This window comes from Erythrolamprus reginae, chromosome Z, assembly GCF_031021105.1.
Source record: "Erythrolamprus reginae isolate rEryReg1 chromosome Z, rEryReg1.hap1, whole genome shotgun sequence".
In the NCBI taxonomy this organism is placed as follows: domain Eukaryota; kingdom Metazoa; phylum Chordata; class Lepidosauria; order Squamata; family Dipsadidae; genus Erythrolamprus; species Erythrolamprus reginae.
In genome coordinates, this window is record NC_091963.1 from 70,206,082 (window position 1) to 70,221,585 (window position 15,504).

Below are 15,504 nucleotides of genomic sequence, written 5' to 3' on the forward strand. Positions count from 1 at the left end.
CACAGCAAGTGGTGGCACACGGAGTAGAGGAGAACGCAGTCGCCAATGCTGCAGGAGCTCTGGCAGCACCTCACAGGGGAGGGTGAACATGGCCACAATGTGGGAATACCTATTCCATCATCCCACACATCCATCACCATCGGATGTGATGGCCCATACCAGAAGGCAGAATGTGACACGCATGGTGGATGACTACGTCTGTTGGTACTTAGCGATGCCTCCACCCCCTTCAATTTTTGGGTAGGTAAATTGGACACGTGGCCAGAGATTGCCCTCTATGCCCTGAAAGTGCTGGCCTGCCCTGCGGCATGTGTCCTGTCCAAGCGTGTGTACAGCACCGCAGGAGGGGTCATAACCGACAAAAGGATCTGCCTATACACAGACAACTTGGACATACTTACATTCCTTAAAATGAACCAGGTGTGGATCCCATGGGACTTGGCTGTGCCACCACCTGAGTGAGTGGTTAGAGCGTTTGCTACTACCACCACCACCACCGACTCCGCCCCCAACAGCTGTAAAATTCATGTTATGTATGTATATAATCAGGTATATTTTTATGGAAAAAGTTTGTGTTTGAATCCTGTCAATGGTATAACTGGAAGTGCCTATCAATAAAATTATTTTTTTCACAGATGTTTTCTGAGAGCCTAAATGCATGTCCCTTCCCAGAATTGTCATTTGTAAAAATCTGAGATGTCCAGGTGTATTTTCATGGAAAAATTTGTGTGTATCCTGGGTGCGAATCCTGGCAGTCAATGTCTGTACTGTACTGTGCATCTGGCCAGGAAAAAAAGAAATATTTTTTGCACAGATGGTTCCATGGAGCCTAAATGCATGTTCCCTCCAAGGTGTGCCACCTTTTGAGAAGCTGAGATATGCAGGTGTGTTTTTATGTAAAAATCTGTGTGTGTTCCGAGTTCTAATCCAGTCAATTGCTGTACTGCGCACCTGGCCAGGCAAAAAGATTATTTTTGGCAGAGCTGGTTCCATGGAGCCTAAATTCATGTTCCCTCCCAGAACTGTCACCTTTTGAAAAGCTGAGATATCCAGGAAATATCATGGAAAAATTTGTGTGTTTTTTTTATTTTTACGGAAAAGGATGCCACAGCGGCGCTGGAAGCAAAAGGAGGTGAGGAATCCCTTGCTGGGATTTCAGGGGCAGGGCTTTGACGTCATGGAGACTCCTTCCTGGCACGTGGCTTTATTTCCAGAAGAGTTTGGGTCTGGGTTTGGGTTCGGCAAACTCACCCGAACTTCATGGCAAAGTTCGGCCGAACTCGCCGAACCCAAACTTCGTTGGGTTCGCCCAACACTAGCACTAACCCATCCAAGTAGAATGAATTGGCACAATATATTACAATATAAGGATATTTTGACAGATGAAGGGAAGCTGAAATCGATCCAAAAATTAGAGAAACAAGGGACTAAATCGATCCAAAAATTAGAGAAACAAGGGACTAAAATGGACTGGTTTATGAGATCGCAAACACAGACAAGATATGAAAAAGTTAGCCAAACAGAGGGTATCATGTTGGAGAAGACTCAATTAGATAAAATACTTATAGGCGTAGATGAAATTTTAATTAAGAAGTTATATAATTATTTACTTCATGTTGAGGTAGAATTTGCACAAATGTAAGATACTATGGTTAAATGGGCACAATTTTTTAAAAAATAATATTTTATTGAAAAAAATAGATTGACTTACAACTATACATTATATTACATTCAAGAGAACAAAAAGAAGCTATACACAGATAGAACAAATACAAGGGGGGGAGGACAAAGAAAAAGGGAAAGAAAAACATTACATTGAAAAAAAATTACATTAAAAACAAGAGAGACAACCTCTCTACTTAATTATTTTTGCTTATATGTTTCTATGTCTTTGCAGTACAGTGATCCCTCGATTTTCGCGATCTCGATTTTCGCGAAACGCTATATCGCGATTTTTCAAAAAATAATAAATTAAAAATACGTGCGAGAGAAGGGAAGGAAGGAGGGAAGGAGGGAGGGAAGGAGAGAAGGGAAGGAAGGAGGGAAGGAGGGAGGGAAGGAAGGAGGGAGGGAGGGAAGGAGAGAAGGGAAGGAAGGAGGGAAGGAGGGAAGGAAGGAAGGAGAGAAGGAGGGAGGGAGGGAAGGAGAGAAGGGAAGGAAGGAGGGAAGGAAGGAAGGAGGGAAGGAGGGAGGGAGGGAAGGAGAGAAGGGAAGGAAGGAGGGAAGGAGGGAGGGAGGGAAGGAGGGAGGGAAGGAGAGAAGGGAAGGAAGGAAGGAAGGAGGGAGGGAAGGAGGGAGGGAAGGAGGGAGGGAAGGAAGGGGGCAGGCATTCTAAAAGCCGAGAAGCCGTTGCCACAAGCGCTGCTGAAGGAGGACTCATGCCCCAAGAAAGCCGGTGAGAGGGGCGAATCAGGCGGGCGGGGGGTAGCGGCGAGGAGCCCGGAGGCGATGGGGGGGGGCCGGCATGAAAAACAACCATTGCCAGCCTCCGAACTTTCGTCGCTCCACCATCTGTGCATGCGCAGCCATGGAAAAAGGGCGCGCATGCGCAGATGGTGTTTTTACTTCCGCACCGCTATATCGCGAAAAATCGATTATCGCGAGAGGTCTTGGAACGGAACCCTCACGATAATCGAGGGATCACTGTATTTCATATTGTTGGCTTAATTACTTTCAAATTCATTCTACTATACTGTTTTATTATTGTTACTAGTACATTATATTAATAGTAAAAAATAAAATATCAAAGCTAATTGCAATTTATATAAACAATTTGTTCTTAATCAAGTTAGTATTGCTCATTTTCCATAACTGAACCAAGATTAAAGTCATTTTTTGTTATCTGAAATCTGTCCTATCCAAACATATTTCATCTTAGTTTCTTTAATGTCACCTCGATGTGTTGTATTGAAATTATCTATTTATTTTTTTGCAACCTATTATACCATTTATCCAATATTCTGTACAAAAACTGAGTCTTCTTTCTCCTTTATTCTCAGAGTTAATCTATTCATCTCTGCCAGTTCCATTATTTTATTTTTAATATGTATATGGGTGGGTGCGGTGTCTTTCTTCCATTATTGTGCATAGCAGATTCTTGCTGCTGTGATTAAATGTATAATCAGGTATCTATTATCTTTATTTATCCTCCAATCAATCATACTTAATAAGAATATTTCAGGTCTCAATTCTAGGTCAATTTGTGTGATATCTTTTATCCATTTTTTATTTTTTTCACCAATATGTCCTGGCCTTCACACAGGTCCACCACATATGAAAATATGTGTCCAGCTCTACTTTGCATTTCCAGCATTTGTGGGAGATCCCTGGATAAATTTTAGCCAGTCTTGCTGGGGTAAGGTGCCAATGATAAAATAATTTATATAGATTTTCTTTATATGCCACGGATATTGTAAGTTTAATATATTGTAGTTCCATATATTTTCCCAATCATCTAAATCAATTGTATGACCTATATTTTGTGTCCAAATAATCATGACCTCTTTTACTCTTTCTTCTTCCATTTTGTTTTTAAACATGCAATTATAAAGTTGCAAAATAGTTTTTCCCTCTGGACCCATTAAAATTTTGTCTATTTCTTGATAGTTCAATTGAAAGCTGAATTTAGCCAAATGTACTCTGTACTTATTGTGCAATTGAAGATACAACCACCAATCAATGATGAATCCTTCTACCATCAATTCTTCTCTTGATTTAAGTTCATTTTGCTCATTGAGTAATTTTTTATAAGTAATTTTATTATTTGCATGAAGTAAGTTTGAGTATATTACTGCTTCCAATGGTGATAGCCATTTGGGAATTTAGAATATAGAATTTTTCCCTATTTTCCAATTTTTCATTAAAATACCTCTTACCATGGTTCCTGAAATATTTGTGAATCTTATTTCCATTGTTCTATATCTATTTATGCCGCCCACATTGTAGGTTATACCCTTCAATTGTTAACAGTATTTTGTTTAATAGTAATACCCAATCTTTTAGCCACATAGTTATTGCAGCTTGGTAGTATAGTTTCCAGTCGGGTAGATCCATTCCTCCCTGGCATTTTCTATCTTGAATAAGATTGTGCTTGATTCTAGATTTTTCCCTTTCCAAATGAATTTCCTGATAGATCTATCTAGTTCTTTATAAAAAATGTCTTCCATTTTAATTGGAGCAGTCTGAAATAAGTAGAGCAGTTTTGGGAGTATATTCATTTTGATTGCTGAAATTCTACCCAATAATAAAATTGGTAATTTGGTCCATTTTTGAAGATCTTTTTGTATATCTTTTAATAATTTCATATAATTATCCTCCTTCATCGAAATACATTTTGCAGACAGCCAAATTCCCAAGAATTTCTTTTGTCGATTTAATTCCCATTAATTTTTCTAAGTCCTCTATGTCTTTTTTGAGAGGTTTTTAGATATCAACTTTGTTTTACTTTTATTGATTATTAGCGCCACTACTTTCCTAAAATTTTCCATTTCCTTTTGTAAAATGGGTCCCGAATGCAATGGATCTTCAATAATATAGACCATATTGTCTGCAAAAACTTCGGTTTTGTATTGTTCATCCTTTTTTTTAATCCTTTAATATCCTGATTGGCTCTTACTTTGTTCAATAACACTTCTATATATACTAAATACAATAGGAGGGACATTGGACAACCCTGTCTGACTCCTTTTTTAATATGAATTTTTTCTGTCTTGTCTCCATTAATCAGAATAGACGTTATTTGTTGGGAATATATATTCTCTATTATTTTAGTAAATTTGTCACCAAATTGCATTTTCTTAATTTGAGTTATTAGAAAATTCCAATTTACATTATCAAATGCCTTCTGAGCATTAATACAAAGAAGAGCCATCTGTTTATCCGATCTTACCTCATAGTATTCTAATACCTCCATTATTAATCTGGTATTATTTCTTACATGACGGTTGGGGAGAAAGTTGTTTTTGGTCTGGGTGTTTTTAATATTTCGGCCATAATAGAAACAAAAATTTTATAATCTGTATTGAGTAATGATATGGGCCTTTAGTTTTGTATCTGACATTTGTCCAACCCCTCTTTCTGTAATAGAGTAATATATGCCTCCCCCCATGACGTTGGCATCTTACCTTTATTTAAAATTTTATTGAATAATTCCAATAATCTGCTTCCATATATATTAATAAATGTTTTGTAAATTTCAGACAGGTGTCCATCCAGGAGCCTTGTTATTTTTTGTTTCTGTATAGCTTTCTGTAATTCCTCCTGCGTAATTTCCCTATTTAAGTTATTCTCATGTCCTCCGTCAATTGTGGCAAACTTTGGCTCGTAAATAATTTTTGATTTCTGACTTTTTCATATACTTTTTGATTAAAAAATTTGTACAATTTTTTTGTCTTGCTCTATGCTCTGTTGCATATTCCTTGCTCATCTTCTAATTGTTGAATTATTCTTCTAGCTTTTCTTTTTCTCAATCTGTGTGCCAATCCCTCCCTGTTTTCTTTGCATGTTCGAAATAATTCATCATTTAAATATTAAGAGCTATTTCCTCCTGAAAAAAGTATTCTGAACCAAATGGTGTTTAATAAAATACCAGTGTAGCAGAATACTTTTTACAACCATATATACTTTTTAAAACTATGTATACTTTTTATAAACTTAAAACTTGACAGCTTCAAGACTTGTGAAATTCAACTCCCAGAATTCCTCCACCAGTCATACTAGCTCAGAAATGGGAATTGAAGACCACAAGCCTTAAACGCGTCAGATTTGAAGGCTCTTGCACACCTAACCCCTAACTCAAATAAATAAACAAAACAAGGACAATTCATTTTGTTAGTTGTTCCTTTAGTCACAGAAATGGCTAGTGATAGAATCATTTACAATTACAGTTCCCTGCTGAGGTTGCCTTAATATTACTGATATACCATAAGGTTTTCAAAGACCCCTCTCTTGACAACTCCAATTTTCACAAATGAAGTGCATGGAAATATATGGTGATGATGATAAACCTGAAATAGTCCTTAAAAGGAGTGTTTCTAAAGCAGGGACCTCCAACCTTGGCAACTTTTAATTTGTGGACTACAACTCCCAGAGTTCCTCAGCCACATTTGCTGGCTGAGGAACTCTGGGATTTGAAGTCCACAAATCTTAAAATTTCCAAGGTTGGAGACCCCTGTTTTAGAGCAGTAAAGATTCAGCTAAACTCCTGTTTTCCTTGAGAGAGAGAAGATTTAAGAAGCTGCAAAATTTACCAGGAAGTTATAAACTGGGAACACATCTTATTCCCTTCCCACCCTGATCTATTCTTATCTTTCCATTCCCATGATGATCTACTGTTTCAGTTGGGCCACTCGGGTGAGAAAACCGGCTGGCTTCGAGCCAGAAGTGCTTGGAATGGTGCGGGCTTTGCGCTTTTCTCTATGGCAGTGTGAAGTTCCCTTGTCCCTGCAAGTCCTGAGATATGGGCTCATTCAATCTCCTGAGTGCCGCCACCACCGCTGCCATGGAAAGGCAGCTGTGGGGACAAGCTTATTTTCCCCTTTGCTGCCTTTCCATGGCAGGAGCGGTGGCGGTGGCGCTTATGAGCCTAAACGTGCCTACCCTCCAGGACTTGCCAGACTTTCCTCTCCAGCTGCCCTTCCATGGCAGGAGAGACAGGTCCTGGGATACAGGCTCATTCAGTCTCCTGAGCGCTGCCTCTGCTGCTGCTGCCATGGAAAAGCAGGTGAGGGCGGACAGACCTACCGTATTTTTCGCTCCATAAGATGCAGTTTTTTTCCTCCCAAAGTAGGATGAAAAATCAGCCGCGTCTTATGGAGCGAAGATGCAGGCAGGGAGGGGGGGGAGGCGCTGGAGCAGAGGGGGGGCGGCGATATACAGTAGAACTCCCCTGCAGGGAGTCCAGCGCTGCCTGAGCTGTGAAGGTAAGGGCCAGGGAAAAGGGAGCCAGGATGCTTTTTCTTTCCCGGGGGAGCGGGCGGGAAGGGCGAAGCCTCTAGGCTGATCTTTGCGGGTGGAAAGTGTGGGATCAGGCAGGGCGTAAGGTGGAAAGCCTCATTTTTTTGAGGGGAAAAGACGTAGGCTGAGGGGTGCCCGGTGCTTCCTGGCAAGGAGGAGGAGGAGCTGGGCTCCAGAGGGGCGCACGGGGAAGGGCTTGAGCCGCCGCCTTCTCCTTTCCTGCTGCTGTTGTTTCTCGCCGCAGCCTCGCGTGCTGCTTATCCCTCGCTGAGGCGAGAGAGCCGCGGGGCAAACAGCCGGCACCGGGCGCAGCCTTTTGCGAGGGAAGCCACCGACACAGCAGGAAAGGAGAAGGCGGCGGCTCAAGCCCTTCCCCGTGCGCCCCTCCGGAGCCCAGCTCCTCCTCCTCCTCGCCGGGAAGCACCGGGCACCCCTCAGCTGACGTCTTTTCCCCTCAAAAAAATGGGCAGCACTACCGCCGCCGCTGCCGCGGGGAGAGGCAGGCATGTGGGCTGGCGGCATTGGCCTTGGTGAAAAGTCCGGGGGCAGCTCCAGCGACTCCCCTCCCGTGGCTGCTGTTGAGGCAGCAGCGGCGTCCGCCTCCAGCGCGCGGCTCTCTCTCCATTCTTCTCTTTTCCCCTCTCGGGCTCCGAATGCGGCGGAGGCGGGGAGGTCTCGAAGACCCAAAACCCAGCCAGTCGCTTGCAGCCGGTCGGCGGAGAGATGCGGCAGCCAAGGGGAAGCGACAACAGCTGCTGCCGTTCTCACTTCAGTTGTTTTGGGTAACCTTATTAACTTTCCCTTCCCGCACTCCTCATGGCTGGGCGCTCTTGGCTTTCCCGCTTCCCAAGCTTGGCCACCGCAGCCAAGCAGAGCCTGAACGAGAGAGTATCCAGGCTTCGGTCACCAGCAGCCCAGCCCCCCACCTATTATGCCTCCTCTTCCCCCTCCCACGACGTATTTGGGAGATTAGCCCGTAAAGCTAACGCTCTTCGAGGAGAATGCAGCCTTCTCCTTTCTTTGGATTCTAAAATATTTAGAGCTATTTATTTGTTGTTGCTTGTTTGTATATTTTCCCAATTCCCCTAGGGCAGTGTTATTGTAATAAATATTTTAGCCTACTTTTTGGCTCAAAATATTTTTTTTCTATTTTCCTCCTCTAAAATCTAGGTGCGTCTTATCAGCAGGTGCGTCTTATAGAGCGAAAAATACGGTATTTTCCCCTTTGCTACCTTTCCAAGGCAGAAGTGGCAGTGACAGTGCTTGGGAGTCTGAACGAGCCTGCCCTCCACAGGGGCGCCTTGGAGCACCTTCACAGCAATCAGCGAAGGCGCTCCAAGCAGAGGGTGCCAGCTGCAGAATTCCCGAGCTAAGGCAGCTGCCGGCCTCCAGCCAATGACTGCCGGGGGACCTTGGGGACAGCCGCCACTGCTGCTGGGACAGTGCTGGCAGGGACCCTGGGAGGAACTCCCGGAAAGCCCGCCACTGAGCAGTTAAAGTGGGGCACAAGGCAGCAGCTTTCAAGAAGTGGGTGTCCCCTCAACGTATCCAACTGGCGGAGGAGCCCACAGGGCAGCTTTGATCATCCGGCGGGACGGGGCTTGGCTCCATCAGCCCCCATCCTAATTTCCCACCTGTGGGGGCACCTTTGGGAGGGCACAGCTGTCGGCGAAGGCGCTCCGAGCAGAGGGCGCCAGCTGCAGAATTTCCGAGCTGAAACAGCTTTGCTTGGAGCGCCTTTGCCGACTGCTGTGCCAAAGGGGCCCTGAAGGTGGGTGATTGGGGTGGGGAGGTTGATGGAGCTGAACCCATCCTGTCAGATGATTGAAGCTGCCTCACGGGCTCCTCCACCGGCTGGATGCATTGAGGTGATGCCCACCCACTTCTCCAAAGCTGCTGCCATGCACCCCACTCATACCCGGGCCGAGCCACCGGCCTCCAGCCAATGACTGCCGAGTGGCCTTGGGGATAGCCCCTGCAGCTGCTGACCCCTGCCCCACACCTGGGGTATAAGACGCACCCATGTTCTGATGTATCTTTTTGAGGTAAAAAGGTGTGTCTTATACACTGAAAAATATGGTATGTATTCTTTTTCCTGAAGAATGTTTTGGTTTAGTGTCCACCTATTTCTTTTTTGTACTATGCCCTTCAATTGTAATACTATTAAATGAAGATCTGCCCACCTGTTACTCTGAATCTCCACCTCTGCTATCTGTGAAAGTAAAGCTAGGTTAGACCAAACCATATCAATGCGAGACCAGGATCTCTGTGTGTGAATAAAAAGTAAATTTCTGATTTCCTGGATTAAATTTTCTCCAAACATCATCATCATCATCATTATTATTTATTAGATTTGTATGCCGCTCCTCTCCGTAGACTCATCATGCAAGTCAAATTCCTCTAACATATCAATACAGGTACTTGGTAATTTCCATCTAGTTTGTTTTTTTACTATTCCCTTTATAATCCATTTTGCCATCAACAATTGCACTGAAATCACCCAATATACAAATATTTTGCCAATTTGCCTAAATTGCCTAAAGATTTTCAGTATTTGATTTGGGGCACAGATTCCTACTAACATAATTTTCCTTTTTTCAATTAAAATTTCAACCATTAAGATTCTCCCCTCTTTGTCTGTAATTATTTGTCTGTAAAAATTATTTTTGAGTTCAAATACTCTTTTATATACATTACAATTCCTTTCTTTCTCACTTGTGCTGAGGCACAAAACATTTTACCTAACTTTGGACATTCCAACAAATTATTATATTTTTCCTTCATATGAGTTTCTTGCATACAAATTATCCAATTTCTGTTTGCCTAAATCTAATAATACCCATTTCCTTTTTATTAAAGAATTGAGACCATTAATATTCACTGATAAAATTTTCCTTCCATTATCTTTTATTTGTTTATTGACTGTTGGATTTGAGAGCGCCTCTGGATCTTGTCTCAATTGGCATTCTTGCTTTAGTTTCTTTTCTTCCATTTCCTGTTAAACCCCAGAATTCTCTAATCACCCACTCCTCTGAATCTTCCATTTGAGTATCAGTCGCTATTTCTTCTTGATTCTTGCTTACAGTTACTTCTCTATTTAAATATTCATCTTCTGTTAGTAATATTTCATGGAGTTCCTGTGTTTTATCTATATTATCAATCTTGTATTTTTTCTCTTTCCATGTTACCAACATTCCTTCTGGAACAAGCCACCTAAAGGGAATTCTGTTTTTATTAAGTTGGGTTGAAAGAAAATGATATCTTCTCCTTTTTTCTCTAATTTTACGGGGCATTTGTTTTAAAATTAGAATTTCTTTACCTTTGTAACTTAAAGATTCCCCTCTTATAGTGTTTAGTATCTCATTTCTTGTTTCTCTCTTTAGAAGTCTCATGTGTATCTCCCCTGGGTGTCGAAATCTTCTTCTATAGCTGGTATTTTTTCTATAAACCCCATTGATTTCCCTCATCATCTCTTCTTTCAACCTTTTCTGCACAAGACCTAAAATTTCTGCGATTAGGTCTGGCAAGTTTTCATCTTTTAATGCTTCTATGTTTTGGATACGTAGATAAAAGGCAGATCTTTCAAATTCTAAATGAAGGATGGCTTCTTCTAAATTGGCATTTATACGTCTATCGTCCATTTTTTTCTATTTTCTTTTCCATTGCTTCTGTTCTCTTTTTAACTTCTTCTATTTCTTGCTCATTTTTAGATAAGGCTGTTTGGATAACTTCTATTCTTTCATCCATCTTCCCCATATTAATCTTTAGTTCACTTACTTCATTCTTCACCCCATCTAGGTTATTGGTTATGTTATCCTGCATTTTTAGAAGTGTTTCCTATAATGTATTAATTGTAACTTCTAACTTCTGTGGTGAACATTACACTGCTTTTTCTTCTAGCATGCTTTCTAATGATCTTTGACATGGGGGTTGTAAGAAGCAAGGTTTGTACTTTCCCTCCTTTACTGTGAGTTAATGTTCTAGATGACATTATTACAAGTTTGTTTAAGTTATCCTACTTAAACGTATATTTTGATATATAATGGAATTAGATAAATGGAAACAACTTTGGAAAGGAACTATAAACTGAATATGGCAATGGCATATAAAGAAAATTTGTACAATTTGTTTTATAGATGGTACGTGTCACCTGAAAGAATTGATAAAATGCTTAAAGATAAGACTATGAAAAGTTGGAAATGCCAGCAAATACCAGGATCTTTTTATCATATGTGGTGAACATGCAGAAGCAAAAATATTTTGGATTTGATATGGATAAAAAAATTGTGAAGCCAGACATAGAAATAAACCAGAGATATTTTTGTTGGGCATTTTGCCTGAGAAATTTAACAAAGTAGATACCGTATTTTTCAGAGTATAAGACACACCTTTTTCATTCCTAAAAGAGGCTTATAATTTTTTTCCAGCCCTAACTAGCTGCTAATGATCTTCCCAGCTCTTAGCTTGCAGGCTCTTTCATTGTTTCTCTCTGCAAAGAATGTTTTCCAATCCTTTTGCAGGGTTTTTTTCATTGCTCTAACTTGCTCCGAATAAGTTTCTTTCCAACCCTAACCAGGTGCTATCAATATTCCCAGCTCTTACCAGCTTGCAAGCTCTTTTATTGTTACTCTCTGCAAAGAATGTTTTCCAAACCCTGTCTTTGTTAGGGGTTTTTTTTCATTCTCTACTTTCTCAGAATGTTTCTTTCCAGCCCTAACCAGGCGCTAACAATGTTTCCAACTCTTACCGGCTTGCAAGCTCTTTCATTGTTACTCTCTGTAAAGAATGTTTTCCAAGCCCTAAGTCTTTCCAGGGTTTTTTTCATTGCTCTAATTTGCTCCAAATAAGTTTCTTTTCAGCCTTAACTGGGTGCTAACAATGTTCCCAGCTCTTATAAGCTTGCAAGCTCTTTCATTGTTACTCTCTGTGAAAAATGTTTTCCAAGCCCTAAGTCTTTATAGGGTTCTTTCTTATTGCTTTACTTGCTTTGAATGTTTCTTTCCAGCCCTGACCAGGTGCTAATGTTCCCAGCTCTTACCAGCTTCAAGGCTCTTTCATTGTTATTCTCTTTGAGGAATGTTTTCTAAGCCCTAAGTCTTTGCAGGGGTTTTTCCATTGCTCTACTTGCTCCAAATGATTCTTTCCAAATGCTAATAATGTTCCCAGCTCTTATTGGCTTGCAAGCTCTTTCATTGTTACTCTCTCCGAATAAAATATTTTTAAAGCCCTAACCAGGGGATAAAATAATGTGCTGAAGTTGACCAGACTAAGGATGCTAGGCAAATGAATACCTGGTAAACAGATTATTTTCCCTATTTTCCTCCCCCAAATCTAAGGTGCTTCCTATACTCCAGTATGTTTTATATTCCAAAAAATACTGTACATATTTGATTATATATGTTATAATAACAGTGAGGGTTGTATTTGCACCAAAATGAAAAGGAGCCAAGATTCCTTCTGTAGATGACATACTCAAAAAAAAAATTGGATTGTGCTGAAATGAATAGAATGACATTGAAATATTAAGAAAGAGAAGAATCTGAATATTTCTGGATGAAGTTTGGATAGAAAATGAATATAGTTAGTAATTGAAATAGACGGAGCACAAAGATACAAGAATGGGATTGATAAAGAAATGGAGTAACCCAGATGACAAAATTAGAATGTAAGGAGGCAGCCTTAATTTTAAAGCATATACTTATATGCATTATAATGGTTATAAGATAGGATAATGCTTATAAATATGTTATAAAAATACTAAAAAGGGGAAGAGACACCGAAGGATTATAAATATTTAGTAATATATTATCAATTATAGCACCTAAAATGCTTAGATGAGGAAAGGGCCAATATGAAAAAATGGTTAACAGAATGATAACCTTCCAAAATATAAAACGTGTTAACAATGATTTGTTGCACTTCTTCATGGAAAACTTCTGGAAAGCATCATCACCAATTTGAAGAAAAGGCTGATGGATTGTGAACACCTAAAAACAGATAGCCAATTGTCAGATGCAAATAATTACAATTTCTCATATGTTTGGAGTCGGATTACTGGAACATTGCAGATTTATTTTTAAGTTTATTTTCTCTAGCCATCTAGGTTATTTTAACACCTCTCATGTATGCTTTGGCTACATCCTACCAGTTTTGACAATTTATGTCTTCTTTTTTATTGATTTCAAAGTATAATTCCAATTCTGCTTCCATCTTTATTTTAAACTCTTTTTGATTTAAAATGGCTGTGTTAAAAGTCCACCATCTCCTCTTTTTTTGGCCTTTTACTCTATTTTTTATTGAATTATGGTCTGCCCAGGAAGTTACATCTATTGAGATTTCTTCTATTTCTGAGTCTATTTCTGCTGAGAACCCAGCCGTATTGATTCTGGACCATGATTGATGTCTATTTGAATAGTATGTACATATTGTTTTTTTCCCTATGTTTCCTTTTCGCCGGCTGTCTTTCAAGTTTATCTCTTCTATCATTTAATTAAACGTATCAGGTAGTATTTTTCTAATTCCTTTTCTAATTTTAGAACTATTGTAATCCAATTGTATATCTGATGTTGCATTATAATCCCCTATAATGGCAATATTTTCATATTCCAATTCAGCTATGATTTTATGTAGTTGTTGATAAAATATTCTTTGTCCCTCATTTGGGGCGTATAGTCCAACAATCCCTATTGTTTAAAAATTGTAAATTATTTCTATTACAATTATCCTGTCTTCTTTATCATCATAAATTTGTTTAGCCTCTATTCCTTTTTTTACACATATAGCCACCCTTCTCTTTTTTTGATTTGATGATGTCATATATCTAGATTCATGGTACTTATTTTATTCAGATATTTTTTCTTTTCTGTGGGGAATTTAAACCATTTATGTTTACTAATATAATTTCCAATCCACCTTTTCTCTCTCTAATGATATCTGGATGTAGTAACTTTTTCTGTTCTATTTTCCTTATTTTTCTTAAGTCTGATTCTATCTTTCCTCTTCTTATTTAGCTCCTCATTCCTGGTTTCCTTTTTCTCTATTTGTAGTTCTTCTATCTCTGTGGGTTGTGATGTCATAGCCATTTCATTTCTTGATTCTCTTGGTTCTCTATCTGACATCCTATCTTCCATGTCAAAAGTCCTGCTGATCTATCGATTTCAGTCTATATCTTTTTTTGTGCCAATATACCATAATACCTTCAGGTACTATCCATTCTAAAACTTATATTTTTTCTTGTTAGCTTTGATGTTATTTGTTGATAATGTCTTTTTAACTCCTGTATCCTTGTCAGTATCTGTTCAGTACTATTAATTGTCTCCCTTGGTATTCTAGCGGAACATCCCTTGTTCTATATATTATTTCATCTCTGATCAATTTTTTCATAAATCTTAGGTCAGGGATCCCCCAACTTTTTACACAGGGGGCCAGTTCACTGTCCCTCAGACTGTTGGAGGGCCGGACTATAAAAAAAACCCTGCGGTTTTCTTAATGCCACCGCCTTGAGGGAGGAGGAGGAGGTGGAGCAAGTCCCCAACTCCTTGCTGAGTTTTCTCTTTCTTTCTCTCTCTCTCCCTCTCGTCCTTCCTCTCCTTTCTCTCTCTCTCTCTCTCTCACTCTCTCACTTTCATTCTCTCTCTCTCATTCACTTTCTTTGTATCTCTCCCTCTTCCTTTCTCTCTCCTTCTCTATTCCTCTTTCTTTCTCTTTCTCTCTCTGTCCCTCTTTCTCTCTTGCTTTATCTCTCTCTCACTCATTCTTTCTATCTCTCCCTCTTCCTTTCTCCCCCTCTCTCCATCTTTCTTTCTCTCTCTCTCTTGCTTTCTTTCTCTCTTTCCCTCTCTCTCTCTTGAGTTCTCTCTCTCTCTCTATCACTCTCTCTCTCCCCCTCTCTCTCTCCTTTCTTTCTCTCTCTGTCCCTCTCTCTCTTGCTTTATTTCTCTCTCACTCTTTCTCGTTTTCTTTTTCTCTCTCTCTCATTATCTCTTTCTCTCTCTCTCTTTCTTTCTCTCTGCCCCTCTCACTTTATTTTCTCTCTCTCTCTCTCACTGTTTCTCTCTCTTCCTTTCTTTCTCTCTTGTTCTCTCTCTTGCTATCTCTATTTCTCTCTCCCCCCTCTCTTGCTCTCTCTTTTTCTCATATTCTTTCTCCTTCTTTTTTTCTACCTTGCTCTCTGTTGATCTCTCTCTCACACACTCTCTTTCTCTCTCTCTCTCTCTTGTTCTCTCTTTCTCCCTTACTTTTCTGTGGAGGCCGGGGGTGGGGAGGCTCGGCACTGGCACATTCGCAATGGGCAGGGGCAGGGGCAGCCACGTCTCCCTTCTCTCACTGCCTATGTCTACCGCCGGTGCCTCAGGTTTCTCGGGCGGGAGCTGCCACTTCCTTCTGGGCATCCCAGCCAGGCAGCCATAGAAAGTGCAATGATCTCTGCACTTTCTACGGCCACCTGGCTGGGCTTCCCAGAGGGGAGTGGCAACTCCCGTCTGAGGAACCTGCGGTGACAGCCACCGGCGATAGATATAAGTGGGAGAAGGAAAGGGAGCCGCGGCCGCA

At 40.5% G+C, this 15,504-nt stretch overlaps 1 protein-coding gene across 1 annotated transcript in view; it reads right to left on the reverse strand.

The window, feature by feature from the left end:
* Window positions 1-9,080: 9,080 nt before the first annotated feature.
* BBS9 (Bardet-Biedl syndrome 9) overlaps window positions 9,081-15,504 on the reverse strand; it is a 606,911-nt gene continuing 600,487 nt past the window's right edge. Inside the window, exon 22 of the mRNA XM_070726313.1 lies at window positions 9,081-12,941. Coding sequence (XP_070582414.1) covers window positions 12,904-12,941 — 38 coding nt within the window. The 3' untranslated portion in view covers window positions 9,081-12,903. The remainder of the gene's footprint in view (window positions 12,942-15,504) is intronic.